Below are 17,645 nucleotides of genomic sequence, written 5' to 3'. Positions count from 1 at the left end.
TGATGTCACTCACTATTTCTTTTGTCTTTTTATTGTTTGAATTATACAATAATTCAATTTTTACGAATTTGACGATTAGGACCTCCTTGCCTGAAGCACAAAATGTTAAAATAATGGAATTCCACGTGTTCAGGGAGGAATGAAACTTCATTTCACATGACAATGACGAGAAAATAAAAATATTTCATATAATAAAATACAAAAGAAATAGTGAGTGAGTGATGTCACCAGGTCCTCATCTGCATACCGACCTAGATGTGCATATAACTGTTTTGTGAAATGAAGCGAAACTTTAAAATGCCATAGCTTTCTTATTTTGCATCCGATTTTGATGAAATTTTCAGTGTTATGCTTGTTGATTTTTTTTCTTTTTATTCAAATCAAGATTTTGTTGGGGTGGACTTGTCCTTTAACTATGAAAAGCCAAATATGACACATTTCAAGGAGCGTAGATACACAACAGAAGACATTTATTAGCACTCCAATTATATCAATGTTCTGTAAATGTTAACTCAAGTATAATAACTAAAGCATGAGAAAAGAGCAAAATTAACTCGCAAAACATTTTGTCATTTTTTACTTCAGAGAATTTCAGTACAGATTTAGAAATAACTTAATACAGGGTCATGTTTAGAATAGGCGTGCTGAGGAATAATCTTCATTTTAGAAAGAAAAATTTGCAATTTTTTTATTAAAAGTAAAAGAAACTCAAAAGTTACGAATTTATTAACATTAGCATAAGAATAGTAAATACCTTAACATATCCTAATGTATCAGCTGTAATGAGAATCTCATTCTCAGTATCGGTAGCCATTGCTAGCACGGATTCTCCTGGTTTATGAGCAGCATTGAATTGCCCTAGGAGTCCTCCTTTGTGATGGATAGACCAAGCCCTGACCCAGCCTTCCGATCCACTCGCCATCAGAGTTGCCGTGTCTTTGTCGTTCGTCCGCGATTGAAGAAATAATAGCTGCAAATGAAGCCATGATATCAGTAATTTAATGCAATTGAATTTCTATAAATATAAAATAATTTATTTTGTTCATTTATGTCAGCTTCCACTGAAGCAAAGTGAAAGTCTGAAGTGGAAGTACACAATAAATAATAATAATAATAATAATAATAATAACAATAATATTAATGATATAATAATAATAATTGGCAGATTTACCCAGGGTAGCCACTTCAGTTCCAAAACTGTTCTCCCATCGGGTCCTAATATTATTATTACCCCGGCTTTAGCTGGGTTGCCTAGATGCTCAAGCTCAAGTTCTATCCCTTTAGCAATTGATATTATTTCTTGTGAAAATGGGCAACTACCTCGGGCAACAAATTTTTTAAAAAGTAGAACCAGATTGGTATGCTGTTACCGTTAATACTAATATATAATATAGTAAACGAAAGACCGTGAACTAAAGAGGGAGGATCTAAAGAGCATTGACTATCCTACCTTGTCAACTGAAGCTTCATGTTTCCTGACATAGTCTTCTTTGTTCTTTGCACCCAGACAGTAGGAACTCTCTCGTTTTGGTCGGTCACTTTGGTCCCTCTCTCTCCTCTCCTTTCCTTTGGCATTTTTGGCATTCTCCTTTTCTCTTGTCTCAGTTTCATTCTTTTGCCGGGAATCTTTGGTTCTTGGTCCGATGCTTTCTGTAAAGAAAGTCTGTGATTCTTCCTTGAGGTTTGCAGCCCGCTCCTGTATCAGACCAACTTTCTGAGGATCTATTGCTGGTAATTTAGTCTTTTCATCCTCGTCATTTGAGACAGACAACTTGGCAATGTCATCTGAAAGACCTATGTTGTCGCCATTCTCTTGGACACCCTCCCCATTAAGCTTGTCCCTTGAACTACATCTTGTTGTTGGAAGTCTTGAGGAGCTACTGGAATAAACGGATGTGTCTCCATTGGTATGGAAGCTTGTCTCACGGGAAACGCTCAGCATGCGTGAACCTGTCTGGGGTTTGACCCCCTCAAAGGCATTCAGCTTGCACAAAGGGTGTGTCGTCTCTAATGACCACACCCAAATGTCGCCGTCGTAGGATGATGTTGCGAGTGAACGACTGGTGTTTGAACAGGCGAGGCTGAGGATATCTTCATTGTGCTTGAGTGCCCATTGACGAGTGTCCTCGTCGTCATCGGAATCACTGCATACAAAGGTGAATTACGAGAACTCACTTTTATCATGTTTTTACTTCAGATGTTCACTCATACAAGAGAAGTGACAAACATAAGATATGATACCTAAGAAATATTTTTATATTAATGCTGATGGAAACTTGATGTGACAAAATGCCTAAACAACCAAGATCATGCCCCACCAATTCCTTTTGTATTGACCAAGCAATATGCTTTAAAAATAGATTTGTTAACGTATTCATGTATTATAGTTTTATATTATTACTCACATGTAACTTGTTATCCTTTTATTCCAGCCAGCTGTGACGATCCTCTGCTTGGGGCAGGAAATCCCAGTCACCTTTGAATAAAAGAATATAAACTCACAATAAGGTTTACTTTCATGTAAAACTCATTAATGATATGATCTTGCAAATGAATATTTCAACAAACGGACGACACCGCTATGTGAAGTTTCAAAAGAACTTTACACAGGGCTTGATAGAAGTTGTCTTGATAGAAGTTGTCATTATCCGATAGTATCATATAATAAGAGGCATACACCTTTGCTTCAGAAACAAATGTTGATGAAATGCTCCGCTGACTCAAAGGTACTTCACCTTCTAAGTAATAAATATCAAATATTAGCAATAAGTTTGAAACACAAATGGATGATTATTAAAAATCTATTACAATAGATCTACTTTTACTTTTTAGAAGATTTTGTTTAAAGACGTTACCTCTAAGTTGTCAAATGTCTCCAGTTCCCTGAGGCAGGCACCGTTGTTGAAGTTCCAGATCTTGACCGTTCCATTCCTACCTCCCGTGACAAGACGACGACCGGAGGGATCAAAGGTCATTGCTGTGATCTCTGCGCTCTTCTCCACGCCCTTCTCCATGTACTTGTGGGCATTTGAAAACTGAATGGTCTTGGTACCTGTGGCCAGGTCCCAGACACAGACCACAGAATCGTGGCACCCACTGACCACCTGGTTGAATAGGCTGTTGTATAGACAGTGGGTGATCGGTCGATTGTGTGACGTCATCTCATCTTCATCACCTTCCACCTCCCACTTGTGTTCGAGTAAAGCAAGCTGGAAATCAAATATGGAATATCATCAATTATTGGTGGCTCCAAGATTATATACATTGACAGGTTATATGGCTGAATGATTTCTTTGATAATCCTTTATATATTAACGGAGTTTAAACAATAAAACTTTCTTACTTCTTTTTTTCAATAACCAAAGTAACTATAGAGCTACAACAGGGACTGTCATGCAGCAGTCAAGACAAATGCTGCAACCTGCAAATCACATATGCTCCCAAAAGTTGGAGAATGCATAATGTCTTTACAGAGTACAAACAAAACTGCCTTCCATTATTTGTCTGTGAAAATTAAGTCTGGAGCTCTTTATGATTTCATTGAACTCTGCTGGAGGGTTCTGTTTAATTAATGGTGCCCCTCAAATGTTGTGAAACATCATCATCATACCTCCTCTAATTTCAAACTTCTCATCTTGGCAAAATTACCTGGTATCTCACAGTATTTCATATTTTCTAATGAAAATGATAAGTTTTAGGAAAGCAGTGATATGATAGAGTCTCCATGGTTACTTGATTTGTTCCTAGTATAAGTGATCCAGTCTTGGCGTGGAAGCATATTGAGCTGATTGCGTGTGGTCCAAGATTGATATTCCTTGGGTTGATGTTCTGAAGACATGTCTGGTCTCTCATATCCCATACCTTGATACCCTGTAACATTCAGCAGTGAGAGAAAATAAATATGAATGAGATATGCTTATTATATTGATTGATTGTTTAAGATATTAGTCTTTTGTTTACATAGTACGGCTTTTTACTAAATACAATTCAACAGTTGTGAGCGATAAATACAATTTAGCAAAATAAACACCTCCCGTGAGAATTAGATAAAAATGATCTCTGTATGGTGATGTTTTTCATTATATTCAGAAATATTTTAAGATATATAGATATAATTCAATATATTAAAAAGGTGTATGTTTAATGATAATGAAAACAAGGTCATCATCACATTGCTTTTACGAAGGAAACTGGAAATCGGGAAGGGAGGCCTTTAGAGTGGACATTTTTGATGATCTTTTGATGAACATACTTTGTCTTTTCCAACACTGATGATCTGGCCATGTTGGGTATTAACGACCACGTGTACGACGGCTGAGGTGTGCCCCTTCATAACTGAAGTTGCCTTGGTCGTCACATAAGGATTCCATGTTCTTACTGATCGGTCCATCCCTCCAGTCACTGAACAGAAAGAAAAGAGTGAAGAGTGAAGATTTCTTTGATGATATATGAACTGGTAACGATAGACCTATTTTACAGGTTGTTCAGCGATTTCTTTGATAAAACTGTCAATTATAGGAATTAATGGTAAAATGAGATGAAGAACATTATTTTTATATTTCTTTTTAATGATATTCAGCTTATACTTACCGATTACATTTGAGTCTTTGTCATAGTCGAAGCAAAGAATTCCTTTACGGATCTTGAAGAATGAGCCACTGAAAAAAAGTACCAAAATAACAAAAAACAAAGTAACAAATAGTTATTTAGTGTGATAAGTATGCGGTTCATGAAAAAAAAATTAGTGCTCATATATCTATCTTCATTCTATTGGTGATAGACGCAGACCATTAATCCAGAAGAATTCTTTCACAAATATAGTAGTCTTCTGATTTTATCTTTACTGAAACTTTTTTTTTACTGCAGATTTGAGAAAGGAGTCCTGATGGACATGATGGACAGAAAGATAGAACAATTATTTCACATTAAAGCAATTACTATCATCTGTTAACGTTATAACTACCGCGTTTTAATGTCTGACAAGAAAATGAAATAAGAACCATTTCCATTTTTATTGTTATGATACATATGTATAAAGAAATTACATGAACGCCAAAGATTTCATGCAGTCACTAATCTGGCAATAGGTGCAGAGATAACCTAAATACGAGAGAATTGCTTCATAATTAAAAAAAAAATGGTTGAAAGGAATGGCCGCACGGGACTTACGATTTCTTCCTGTCCAAATCACCAATGAATATCGATGTATCGTTTGTAGTGGCACACGATACAAATGAATTTAGATTGCAGCAATACTTCACTTTCCGAACCCAATCTTCATGAAGAGGCTGAGAATAGAAACGATCAAGAAAAGTGAATAGAATGTGAACTGGACAGCCATTAACGAAAAATATATGTTTACATGAAATTATTAAAACTTATTTATTTTAAATTGCCAATAGAAGATGTTTCATCCCCACGTAATCAAAGATGTTCAAAATGAATAGCCTGTATATGTAAGCTGTTGTACTGTATTTGTATTTCATAGCAAACGGCATTGTATAAATTGCTTTTACAAAATGCTTAATTATCGAGAATGCAGACTGTCTGACTTCGATAAATTTGCTTCTTTGAGATCAAAGAATATACTTACCGAAAACTTTAGAACCTGGATGCCCTTGACAAGACCTTTGAGTAGTTCCTGGAATGGTACTCTCCTGGAGCCCACTGATTTGGCATTCTGTGATCCGAAAAGAGCCGACCCAAGAGCCTCCTGAAACACGATGCAGTATACACCACCACCAGCGTCACCGAATACCAAAACTGCTTTATTCATATTGCGAGGATCAAACCTAAATAAGTACATATAAAAGGAAAACTCTTTGACTTTTTATTTGACAGCCATTCCATTAATTTTTCTAAATTTCTTTTATTCTAATTGTTGTTCTTCTTATAACTAAATGATTTGTAGTAATGTACAGTGTTACCGCACAGTATATCTGCTTTATATAATTATATTTAAAGAAAAAAACTTTCTTGCAAGCGCAATATCTAACTTTCGAAAACTGGGCAAGGGCTGATATCATGTCCCCTTTTTAAGGGTGTCAGTGACAAATTTTTGTCCCACCTCCTCTCGATTTTGATTAATAATACTTAGCCTTTCTTACCAGTAATCCATGGTGAGTGCGCAGTGTTCCAAACCAGCGACTTGGAAACATTTGTCACATTTACTTGCATTGACATCAAAGAAACCTGTATCAGATTGATGAAATATATGTTAATCAAAAGATTGTACGATCGAACCATTGCTGAGATGAAAGGTGAGCAATTGTTTTCAGATCCGTTAGAGAGTATGCTAATGTAGGGAATTAGCCCATATTCTGATACGAATCAATCCAAAGTTAGTCTGAAGATGTATTTCAGATTTATTTTTCAGCATTTCAGGAGGGATTCCTTTTTTAAGGTGATCTTATAAACAAAGTGAATGGTTAGCTTAACCAAGTACACCGACGAAAAGTTACAATCTTGGAAAATGAAGTCGGTGATATCGACGTAAATATTGAGTCTTTTTTCAGTCAATTTCATTTCGTAAAGTGTCTTTGAAAATAAACTATTCATTGTTTTGTTGTTATTTTCTTTTCTTGCTGAAGAAGTAGATAAAGTTAAAGAAGATAGCCCCTATTCTTACAATAGATAATGTTACTTGTCAAATCGGCAATAAGCTACTCAAATGATTGACATCTTTAAAAAAAAATATTCAAGTGTCTGTTTCTTTTGGATACAAAATTCTTATACGAAATCATGATTACAAAAACTTACTTATTTCTCTCTCGGTAGATGATATAGCAATCATGTTGACGTTTGGCATGCATATCATGTCTGTAAGCCACATTGGTTTCGTCTTTTCTCGAGGCAGCTCCAACTGTTTTGATAGAGAACAATCATGAATAACAAACATTAACTTTTAGCACCTCCAAAACAGATTCTTGATTAATTTCAGAATTTCAGAAATGCTCAGATAAAGTAGAATAAGTTTATCAATCTAACGAAATTGTCTATGAAACAAACAAACGAAACAAGTGGGATGTGATTTTCTTCACTTCTTAAATCGAATGTGGAAGATACAAAACTCCTTAAATCGAATGTGGAAAATACAAAACTCCTTAAATCGAATGTGGAAAATACAAAACTCCTTAAATCGAATGTGGAAAATACAAACACTAGGTCTGAATATATGATTTTTTTACTAATAAGAACCAGTTCTAGCGTGCAAATAAAGGTAAGAGTGGAAGTGACGGTAGGCCTAATGATCGCAGATTATAGTGATGATGATGATGCAAATGATGACGATGATGATGATAACTTGTGATTATGGGGGTGGTAGTGGTGGTGATGATGAGGATGATAACGATGGTGGCGATCGATGATGAAGATGACTATGGTGATAGCGATGGTGACGATGATGTCAGTTGGTGCTGAGAGTATAGTGTTGACCATGACCATTTAAGTGACGTTGGTGACATTTGAGAATGTCGATGATGATCCCCAGAAGATGAAGTAAATGATGATAATCAAGTATAACAAGGCAAGGACAGGGGTATACTGACCGTGACTGATTTGATGAGATTCATCTCCATGTTCCAGAAGTTGATGATGCCTTCTTTGCTGACTGAGATATGCCTTCCATTATGTTCGCCTTCATCAGCGATCCCACCATGGCGAAGGTTGATAGTTTGATAAAAACCGATCTTAGCAATCATGTCACGATGGTTGCTGACGAAATGGAAAAACATAAAAATATGTATGAATAAACATTAGAATTATCATTCAGATGGCGTTTTCCTTTGAGCCTGATCTTCATTTAATTGAAAGGATGTATATTTGCTTGTGCCATTATAGTAATCATTGTGTAAAAATCATCATATGCTAGGCGCCGTTGCCAAGGCAATTTATAATGGCAATGCAAATTTACCGAAATCGTTTATAAATTCTTTATCAAACGGGGCCTATAGTGTCAGTTGTGCCGATTAATAAACATACTCCATCTCTTGAACATGCTGGTATATTCATCAAATTGGAAAATGGGATAAATAATCAAAACGAGATCTTAAATGGTCAGAAAGGTGACAAAATTGCAATTTTTTTGGTATTGATATAAAGATCTATTGCGATCATCCAGGACATGTATTTTAAATCATAAACATTATTTCAATTAAATTCATACCTTGGTCATCATTATACCTCCCATTTTCCCGCATCATTAATTTGAGACATTGAATCCACCCCTAATGATTGGCCCTTGTTTGTTTGTTTGTTTTTATTTCCATATAAAATCATAAATAAAATACATGAAAATAAAAAAAATATTTAAAATGGGGCATTTTCAGTGATACTTAAAAAACATCATCTTTCTCCCATTAAAAGAAAATAACTCAAAAGATGTAAGATTGAAAATTAAAACAAAACCTAAAACGCTCGTTTTACTTAATCCTGCAGCTCATCTCATCTGGTTTACAGTCCTTTTCAGGACTTCACTCACTTTCAAGAAGAGAATACCTCTAATTTCCTCTTTTCATCCTTTCTCGCCTTTCCATTTCAATTTTTCAGCCTGTATTTCCTTTCCCTTCTTCATATTACACACGGTGAACCGTATAAACCTTCTCCGCGTTATAAAACGCTCTCTTTTAAAACTGATCATACACAATGATACATGAAATAATATATCCTTACCTTGGGATATTTTTCAGAGGTTTAGGAAACGGAATCTGGATTTAAGATAGAGAAAGAGAACATGCAGTAAAATGAGCTTGTTAGCAAAGAAAAATTATGACTTCCTAGTAATTGGAATGTTACTCAGACTATTTCTTTTTACATACATAGCACAGTAACAATGACACATTTTAGTTTCAGATGTATCTTAAAGCTTTCGGTATCTATGTCATTGTGCTAACAGACTTTGCGCTGTATCGTATAGAAAATAAAGTAATATATTGATACCGACATCGATTAATGATTATAAGCTATTAGCTATCGGATCTTGTTGAAAGTTCAAATACCGGTCAATCCTTAAAGAAGACTTGGTAATGCGTAAAGGAAATCATATACTTCTGAAAAGAAATGAATGTGCGGAAGCAGAAACATAGAAGAAATGGAATGGATAAAGTTTTAAAGAAACTCGGCAACCTCCCTCCCCTGCTTCCGGTGCCCCTATTAAAGGTAATCTCCTTTTTAGAGCATGCACTAGGATGATCACATTGCTCGAATTTATCTATTCACATGAAATGGGAAAAAATATTTTATACTAAAAATTTATATATAATTATATTCAAAGCGGGAATATGAGAGCAAATCTGTCTTTTTTAGAACACATATCACCACACCCTCCCTCCATTTCCATGCACACTAGTAATCTCTATTCAAGTCAACAGCTTTCAAGCAGAGGACAGTTGCAGAAAGACAAATGATTAATTGCAGTCACAAACGTGTGATTCTGTTGATTGTAAATCAAGTATAGAGTTGATGATAGCTCTTTGTGCATTCAACTGTCCCCTGATCATAATAACCCAATGGATATATATGATTTATCGGATTAACGGATACAGATTATAATGCACGGCAAAGCACTTCAATCGTACGTGTAGATTAGATAGTATTAGTAATGTTACCAAAAGAACGACACGGTCTAATAACATAATGACAAGAAAAAGAAAGGAAACATTTCAATGAACGGAATATGTTTCAGGGTGATTAAATCTCATCATAATCCTGAATCACAGGCACTTCAGAAATTGTTAAGAAACATATCAAAAATATATAGTTATATTACTCTTTCTTTCTGATTTTCATGCTCAGTATATCAATTTTTAACCAAACACACGAGTACAGATGCACTATGATGGATCGAGAATAAAAAGTCCAATATATTGAAACTACTGCAGTCATCATCACGAATGAATGCTACAGACGTCAATCCGATCTCAAGCCACTACAACTTATGGCGGTTATTAAAATTCGCCAGGTGCATTATCAATGTATGAATTACCTTGTGCGAGGCATACTTGAACCCCACGCTAGAAAATAACATAACAATCACCCAAACCGAATCGGTTTAAATTCACGGTCCATTACACAATTGTTTTAATCAGTACCTAAATTCTTGAACATTAAGTTTGATAAATTAACACAATCCGATGTGTATATATTACACATATATTGCTATTCCTATACTTTGTTAAGGCTGTGGATGAGAGTAGGTCATGCACTTTGAAACATCTTCTGTTTATTTATGTATGGGATATTATGTGGGATATATATAAAATGAGGATATATCCCATTCCCCCGGATTTAGCGGTGTTATGGAAACCTCATCAAAGGACAAGTCCACCCCAACAAAAACTTTATTCGAATAAAAAGAGAAAAATTCACCAAGCATAACACTCCCTGAAAATTTCATCAAAGTCGGATGTAAAATAAGATAGTTATGGCATTTCAAAGTTTCGCTTCATTTCACAAAACAGTTATATGCACATCTGATCTAGGTCGGGATGCAAATGAGGAACTGATGACATCACTCACTCACTATGAAATATGGAATATTTTGATTTTCTCGTCATTGTCATGTGAAATGAAGTTTCATCCTCCCTGAACATGTGGAATTCCATTATTTTAACATTTTGTGCTTCAGGCAAGGAGGTCCTAATCGTCAAATTCGTAAAAATTGAAATATTGTATAATTCAAACAATAAAAAACAAAAGAAATAGTGAGTGAGTGACATCATCGACTCTCTCATTTGGATGTAACTGGCTCGTTCATATAACTATTTTGTTGAAAATACTTAGTAAGCGAAACTTTGAAATGTCATAACTTTCTTATTTTACATCCGATTTTGATGAAATTTTCAGCATTGTGCTTCTCTGATTTTTCTCTATTGATTCAAATCAACATTTTTCTGAGGTGGACTTGACCTTTAAATAGCATATATCATCTTATCGACATCCTCGGTGAATTAGAAATTCGCTGGTATTAAATACAGTTTAAAACAGTGCAGAAAGATGTCAGTTTCATGCAGCTTATTCCCCATTTTTCAACTTAAAAATGAATTGAAATGTAGTTAAAGTATATAAAACATGATAAGCGTTTGATAAAGCAAGCCAATCTTTGTTATAGTTCAATACTTCACAGCAAATTTCTAAATATCGACACTCTGAGTTTACTTACTCGCTGAATATGGAGCAGATATGAACGATTAAAAAGAAATAATTTATTGAATATAGACATGAAAATGTATAGAAAACGTATCGTTTTTATCTTGTAGAATATTCAGGCCAATTGATGTGCCCCCATTGCCAAAAACCCTTCTGGGTCATTTATCAGTATACAAATAATGCACAGGACTGATGTGAGCACAGAAGGTAACTATGGAACTCTTAAACCCACGAGGCGCAGCCGATTGGGTTTAGATTAGTTACCATAGTTACCGCATGCTCACTAGTCTTACTGATGCACGATCAAACGTGTGTATTATTTGTTTTATAGAATGATGGAATTTTGGGCTAAAAATCCATTTGTTCAACCATGCAAAAGTACTACCGATGGATAGCCATGCATTCGGTAAATTTGCCATGCATAAGTAATTACCAGAGGCATGACAAATTTACCGAATGCATGCTTGACCATGCGTCGGTGATTATTTATGCATAATATCCATTCTATAAGCAAAGATATTTCTAAATATTCATACTGAATGTGTTTTTAACAATGATATATCAACATTTAGTCATGATAGTTAATAAATTTCTAGGAATGCAATTCTTAATCGAATTAACATTAAAAATAAATGAACTTATTTGAGTCGGGTTTCGTTCATTGGTCAAATTTTATTAGTTGCATCTTGGAATCTGAAACTCGAAACAAACCTCCATCAAACTTCCTCTTCAACGTTAAAAAAAAAACAATACCCAATAATACTTAGTGGTGTGCATGAAAAACTTCGTCAGAAGGGGGTAAAATATCTTTCATGCACCTCTCAGTGTATCTAAAGTAAAATTATACTACATATACTTACATCTTTGAACAGGTTGCTCATGTGATCTCGTTCCTGGTACTCAAGAAGCATGTAAGACAAGTACTCATCCTATTGTTAAAAGTAAAAAGGAAAATACAGAACACGCTTTATTGACGATGATACTATAAATCCCACATAATTGGTATGATATATGCGTTGTGATTTGCGCTTTACGTAAGGACGAAATAGAACGAAATACAAATTTGCTTACTTTTTAAGAATCAAGGGGCAGAGAAATAGTAGTTGTGTGTTTGGTTAGGATACATATTTATCATAAAATGATATCACTTACTTAATTGCCATATTCAATTGTAGAATTTAATATGTACAAGGGAATTAAACATGCTTGTAATTATTTACACTAACAGAAAATTTTAAAAATCTGTATTGTGAAGGGATCACTAAAAGACAAAGGGGTAAATAGCATCTATCTAAAAAGGAATTGTAATGATAAAATAAAGCAGGAACGAGCTCGTCATAAGATGGGACCTTCCTGGAACTGTGAATGTACACCCAAGGCAACAACTGCATTTCACACTTCTGGTAAATGGGTTTCAATATCGAGTCCCATCATGCTCTGATTATAGAACCATTTTAATACGACAGAATGTTTTGAAAACCAGAAAGAATGATTGGGTAGCGTGCCCGCATGCGCAGACAGGTTATTCAGTTGGTCACGTGCGTCGTGAATCGTGAAGACGGTCTCCTACTTTGATGGTAACGATCATCTAAAAAGTGATACTCACCCAATCAACTGTGCCGTCACAGTTTGCATCGACTTTCATGAAGACAATTGCCAGTTCTTTGTCGTCCACCTAGGAAACAGAATCAATATGAATTATCATGTAAAACATTCAACAACAGTGCCACTCTCATTCACATAAACACACTAAATGCCCGTAAATACTTTAAAAGTTGCATTTTTTGTTCACCGTTCACATTATTATGATTACTCATTTCCATTTCCATTTATGCTCTATATTATACTGTTGTTTTTTTTTACGAAGTAAGAATGCCCTTCTGTAAAATTGTATTTGATTTGTATTGTTTTATATTACTTTGTATTATGTTTTGAATGGAAATGAAATAAAAGAATTGACTTGAATTGAATTACACAAAGCTCATAGATTGATAGTTTATATATTGATTAATTGATTGATTAATTTATTGAGTTCGAAAAATTATATGATAGAATAAAGAACGAATCCATGTGTGAGGGTGCGGACATGTGAATTATGTGTAGGACTATATCTTACAGTAAATTAAAAGAAGAGTCGTTGAGACAACAATGCAGTTAGTAAAGTGTAAGATCTAAATATTTCATATTAATGAAGGGTGACATAAAAATGATTTTTAAAAGTCTGAAATTAGGCTTAAAACTTTAAGATTATCGGTATATAAAGTGCAGACATGCGACAGTATTTATCTTCATATTTTAACCCAGGTTCTAGTCAAGATTTAAACCATACTTGAAAAAAAGTGCTCAGTGATTCAATATCCATGCAAAAATGATGCCCAAAACAATTTCTTTCAAAATTATACTCTAATTTTCTGTTCATCCTCATTCCATTGCAAAAGTCCCCCCCCCGAAACTTTTCTTTAATTGTGGCAGTATTAAATGTAAATGTAGTTTGATGAATGAGTTGGGAACATGCTCCATAAAAGTACAGTTTAAGTTGATGGGAATACCAAATTATCTGTTTCGTGTATGTGAATAGGTTGCATGACATGACCCTGAACATTCGAAATCAAATCAATACATTTAGCATGGAGCAAAATAATTTAACCACAGTGGTTAATATCGAACCGGGTAGATTATTGATTTGGTCAATTCATTGAAAGAAATGGGAAGAGATGGCAAAATACTTATACAGGTGTGACAATGTGAATACATAGAATCGTGTTAACTTGCAGTGAATTACATGCAATGTAAATAAATTCACAGTGTATACACCCGTACATCTTAATGTGTTAGATCCACAATGGACTTAAAAATATAAGGGTGGCAGATTATGGCACGGATTAAGTTTTATTGAGTTGATGAACAATTATTGACTATTAAAGCACACTATATGGTTAAAAGAGTCGATTTATAATAAAGAGGAGAGAAGGGGAAAAAATACAAAATTTTCACAACGTGAAAACAAACATTGTGCTTTTTCTGATCTAAGTCGTGAATGCTGGTGTGTGTGCATTGATATTGCAAAATAAAATAAGGGTATAATAATAAGCATATCAAGGGCGTTTTAAAGTTTTATAACAGGAATCTGTATCCCACCGCTGCTAAAATAATGAAAATGGGTGCGAAATGACACTTTATTACCACTGTCATTTATCGCTTTGCGCGCTGATTTTGCAATTTTGCACATTCGTTCAATTTCAATTAAATTTAACTATTGTAATAATTCGTTTTCTCCTCTACATACATAATTATTAGAGAAGCTTATAAGTTACAATAGTTCTTGGATAACACAATAGTAATAACTATATCTATTGTGCAATGTAGACATTTTCACTCAAAGAATATAACATTGAAACAGTTGTCATTATTATCTCCCCAAAGGTAATTCAACGGGCAAAGTAACTGTTGGCACCATATTGACAATACACTATAAGAAAATAAAAGGTTCAATTTTGTGCCTTTGAAAGGTGCCACCTTATACCATACTACGATTAAATTCTATTATTTCAAACCAGAAAGATGCGAAATATTGCACTCCTAGAGTGGCATGGCTAAATACTAAAAGATTATCGTACTTTCTTTGAGTGCATGTGAAGAGTCATCAATCGGTAATATCAAACTGTGGTAGGAGAGATTGTATCCAACCCGGGATCCAACTGCTGCCACCATATCAGTAACTGGTAAATATTCATTGGTGGTAGGATTTTGTTTCCACACTGCTGCCACCATTATTAGTAATAACTGGTGAATAGTGATTGATGGTAGAGTTTCTATCCCACCGCTGCCACGATATTAGCAATAACTGATGAATAGTCATTGCTTTTAGGAGTTTGTATCCTACCACTGCCATCATAATAGTATAAACCGGTTTTTGGAAAAGTCATTGATGGTAGGAGTTTGTATCCCACTGCTGCTACCATATTAGTATTAATAATTGGTGAATAGTCATTGGTGCTAGGAGATGATGGTAGAGTTTGTATCCCACCGCTGTCACCATATTAGTAATAACTGGTGAATAGTCATTGGTGCTAGGAGATGATGGTAGAGTTTGTATCCCACCGCTGCCACCATGTTAGTAATAACTGGTGAATAGTCATTGGTGCTAGGAGATGATGGTAGTGTTTGTATCCCACCGCTGCCAACATATTAGTAATAACTGGTAGGTAGTCATTGGTGGTAGGAATTTCTATCATACCGCTGCCACCGTATTAGTATTAATGGGTTAATAGCTACTGATGATAGGAAGTTGTATCCCCCCGCTGCCACCATATGAGCAATAACTGGTGAATAGTGATTGATGGTGCAAGTCTGAATCCCATTGATGCCACCGTATTGGTAATAACTGGTGAAAAGCTATTGGTGGTAGGAATTTGTATCACATTGCTGCCCCCATAACTGGTGAATAGTCATTTAAGGTGTTTTCACCTCACTGCTGCTTTCATATTCATGATTAAGAGGCACTAGTGATTAGGGTGATGATAAGAGTTCGTACTTCACAGCTCACACCATGGTACTTATGAAAAAGAAATCAATTATCAACGCATATGCAGGAATTCGTATCCCACCGCTGTCACCATATCAAAACTCTAGTCATTTATAGTCATTCCATCATTTTTTTTAGCATTCTGTGTATCCCACCGCTGCCCCCATATAAACAACAAAAATAATGCATATGATATGAAGCCACATTGGACAAATTAACCTTCTCAGTATAATAATCAAACTATATATTTACATAATGATATCAAAATTCAAATTAAAAATTTGCTTTATCACAGTCTTTAGTGCAAGATGGTACAATGAAAGGTGACCATTAATATGATTAATGGAGTGAATGAATGATAAATATTGTGGATATGATTACTGAAGTACACAAAGTGCAGTTATATGTGCGTTCGTGTTGGAGATTGGTTGAATAATTATTATCAACTTATTGACTTACTTCATCCTGTTGTTGGCAATAGAAGCATGTAAAATAAACAATAGTTATTACTGAATGGAACATATCAAAGGAAACCTTATAATCTTTGAGAAATTCATCATTACCTTCACTCTTCCAACCAACATCCATTATTCATCTGGCAATTCAACTCAAGTACGTGCTTGTAAAGTGTCTTTTACCATTTTATGACTTACAAATCGCCGTGTACATATCGGAGGATATAACGGAAAATGTAAGATCGGCGACATCATTATTAAATCTTCATTTCGGAGTTCAACAGTTAAATTGATTTCTTCTACGAAATCGTAATTACGTTCTGAATTGTAACTCTGTGTAAGGTTTATATCAATATCATATGAATAAAATTGCTCTGCCGAGATGAATTAAAATATTCAAAGTAACAATTTTGTCTAATCTTGAAATCTTGTCTTTCTAATGTTTTAGTTTTGCAAAAATAAATATTCACGTGAGATTGGTATTTTCTAATAATACCAAAAAAAAAAGATAGACATGGACTCACACGCCGGGAATCATGGATATAAGATGGTCATCTTGATGTATATCCTTTTATTCAAATCAGGAAAATTGACACTGCATTCAAACTTGAATTCATCGCTTGATTTGATCAATTATTTATGATCGATTGATTTCATAAGCATTTGTACAAAACATAAAAATGAATTGAATATTTACAGAATGGTCGAATGTCAAGTGCGAAGATCTTTAATGATAAAAAGAAAGAATACTAGATATCAGTAACCAATATGGAGAAAAGGTTATTCAATTTATAGGTGCTGGTTATATAATATCGTCTATTACTCTTGATTGGAAATCATTCATGCAATAACAGTGCGATTTTACCGCAATCAAAGTAATAATAATTTATAAATACTTCTTCGCCAAAATGATTCTTCTCACTTTAATTAATTCTTTTCTATCTTTATGCAAAATTTGCTTTTTAAATTATGTCATTCATCTACATTTCCTAATTTCATGTTTGATTGATTGTATCTTTGAGCTGAAATATCGATTTTTTTTAAATAAAAAGAAAACGAATGTGATCAACTTACCATTCCCTCACCCATGATCTTACGCATGGCACCACGGAACTCATCAATATCTAAACCACCACCTCCATCTTCATCCGCTTCCTACGAAAATAAAATGTTTTAGGAAAAACATAAAAATTATAAATTTAAAGTGCAAATTCAGAGGCCCATATTTTAAAGACTGGTTTACTTCATCCATTGTCAAAGTCTCGGTTAATATTATGTGAAGCAGAATGTTTTTATTTAAAAAAATATGACATGGGGCTGTACGTGTTTATTGGGGCTGTTTTGCCATGCTTAAACCGTGAGGAACACGATAAATTACATTATGTCACCCTTTCAAAAATATTTCGAAATAAAAATATGTTAAAATTATTATAATTTTTCTGCAAATTATATGACAATAACATTCTTTCAAATCGGTTGCTAAATGTGTAGAGTATAGAAAGAAAGTTCAGATACCTCTC

The 17,645-nt window shown here is 34.4% G+C and overlaps 1 protein-coding gene across 2 annotated transcripts in view; it reads right to left on the bottom strand.

The window, feature by feature from the left end:
* Positions 1-17,645, bottom strand: part of LOC121418644 (WD repeat-containing protein on Y chromosome-like) — a 33,601-nt gene that overhangs the window by 5,313 nt on the left and 10,643 nt on the right. Inside the window, exons 2-19 of one of the 2 annotated variants that reach the window (XM_041612619.1) lie at positions 17,200-17,280; positions 16,130-16,135; positions 12,752-12,820; positions 12,006-12,074; positions 11,159-11,161; positions 8,671-8,705; positions 7,548-7,713; positions 6,760-6,862; positions 6,108-6,192; positions 5,594-5,792; positions 5,170-5,288; positions 4,591-4,658; positions 4,253-4,401; positions 3,733-3,870; positions 2,856-3,209; positions 2,406-2,476; positions 1,451-2,144; positions 755-970 (exon numbers count right to left, since the gene is read on the bottom strand). In XM_041612619.1, the coding sequence (XP_041468553.1) occupies positions 755-970; positions 1,451-2,144; positions 2,406-2,476; positions 2,856-3,209; positions 3,733-3,870; positions 4,253-4,401; positions 4,591-4,658; positions 5,170-5,288; positions 5,594-5,792; positions 6,108-6,192; positions 6,760-6,862; positions 7,548-7,713; positions 8,671-8,705; positions 11,159-11,161; positions 12,006-12,074; positions 12,752-12,820; positions 16,130-16,135; positions 17,200-17,280 (2,625 nt within the window). The remainder of the gene's footprint in view (positions 1-754; positions 971-1,450; positions 2,145-2,405; positions 2,477-2,855; positions 3,210-3,732; positions 3,871-4,252; positions 4,402-4,590; positions 4,659-5,169; positions 5,289-5,593; positions 5,793-6,107; positions 6,193-6,759; positions 6,863-7,547; positions 7,714-8,670; positions 8,706-11,158; positions 11,162-12,005; positions 12,075-12,751; positions 12,821-16,129; positions 16,136-17,199; positions 17,281-17,645) is intronic. The other variant, XM_041612620.1, reaches the window with a different exon arrangement.

Source organism: Lytechinus variegatus, chromosome 7, assembly GCF_018143015.1.
Source record: "Lytechinus variegatus isolate NC3 chromosome 7, Lvar_3.0, whole genome shotgun sequence".
NCBI classification, from domain to species: domain Eukaryota; kingdom Metazoa; phylum Echinodermata; class Echinoidea; order Temnopleuroida; family Toxopneustidae; genus Lytechinus; species Lytechinus variegatus.
The sequence above is the reverse complement of the archived record's forward strand: the minus strand, read 5'-3'. Positions and strand labels throughout refer to the sequence as shown.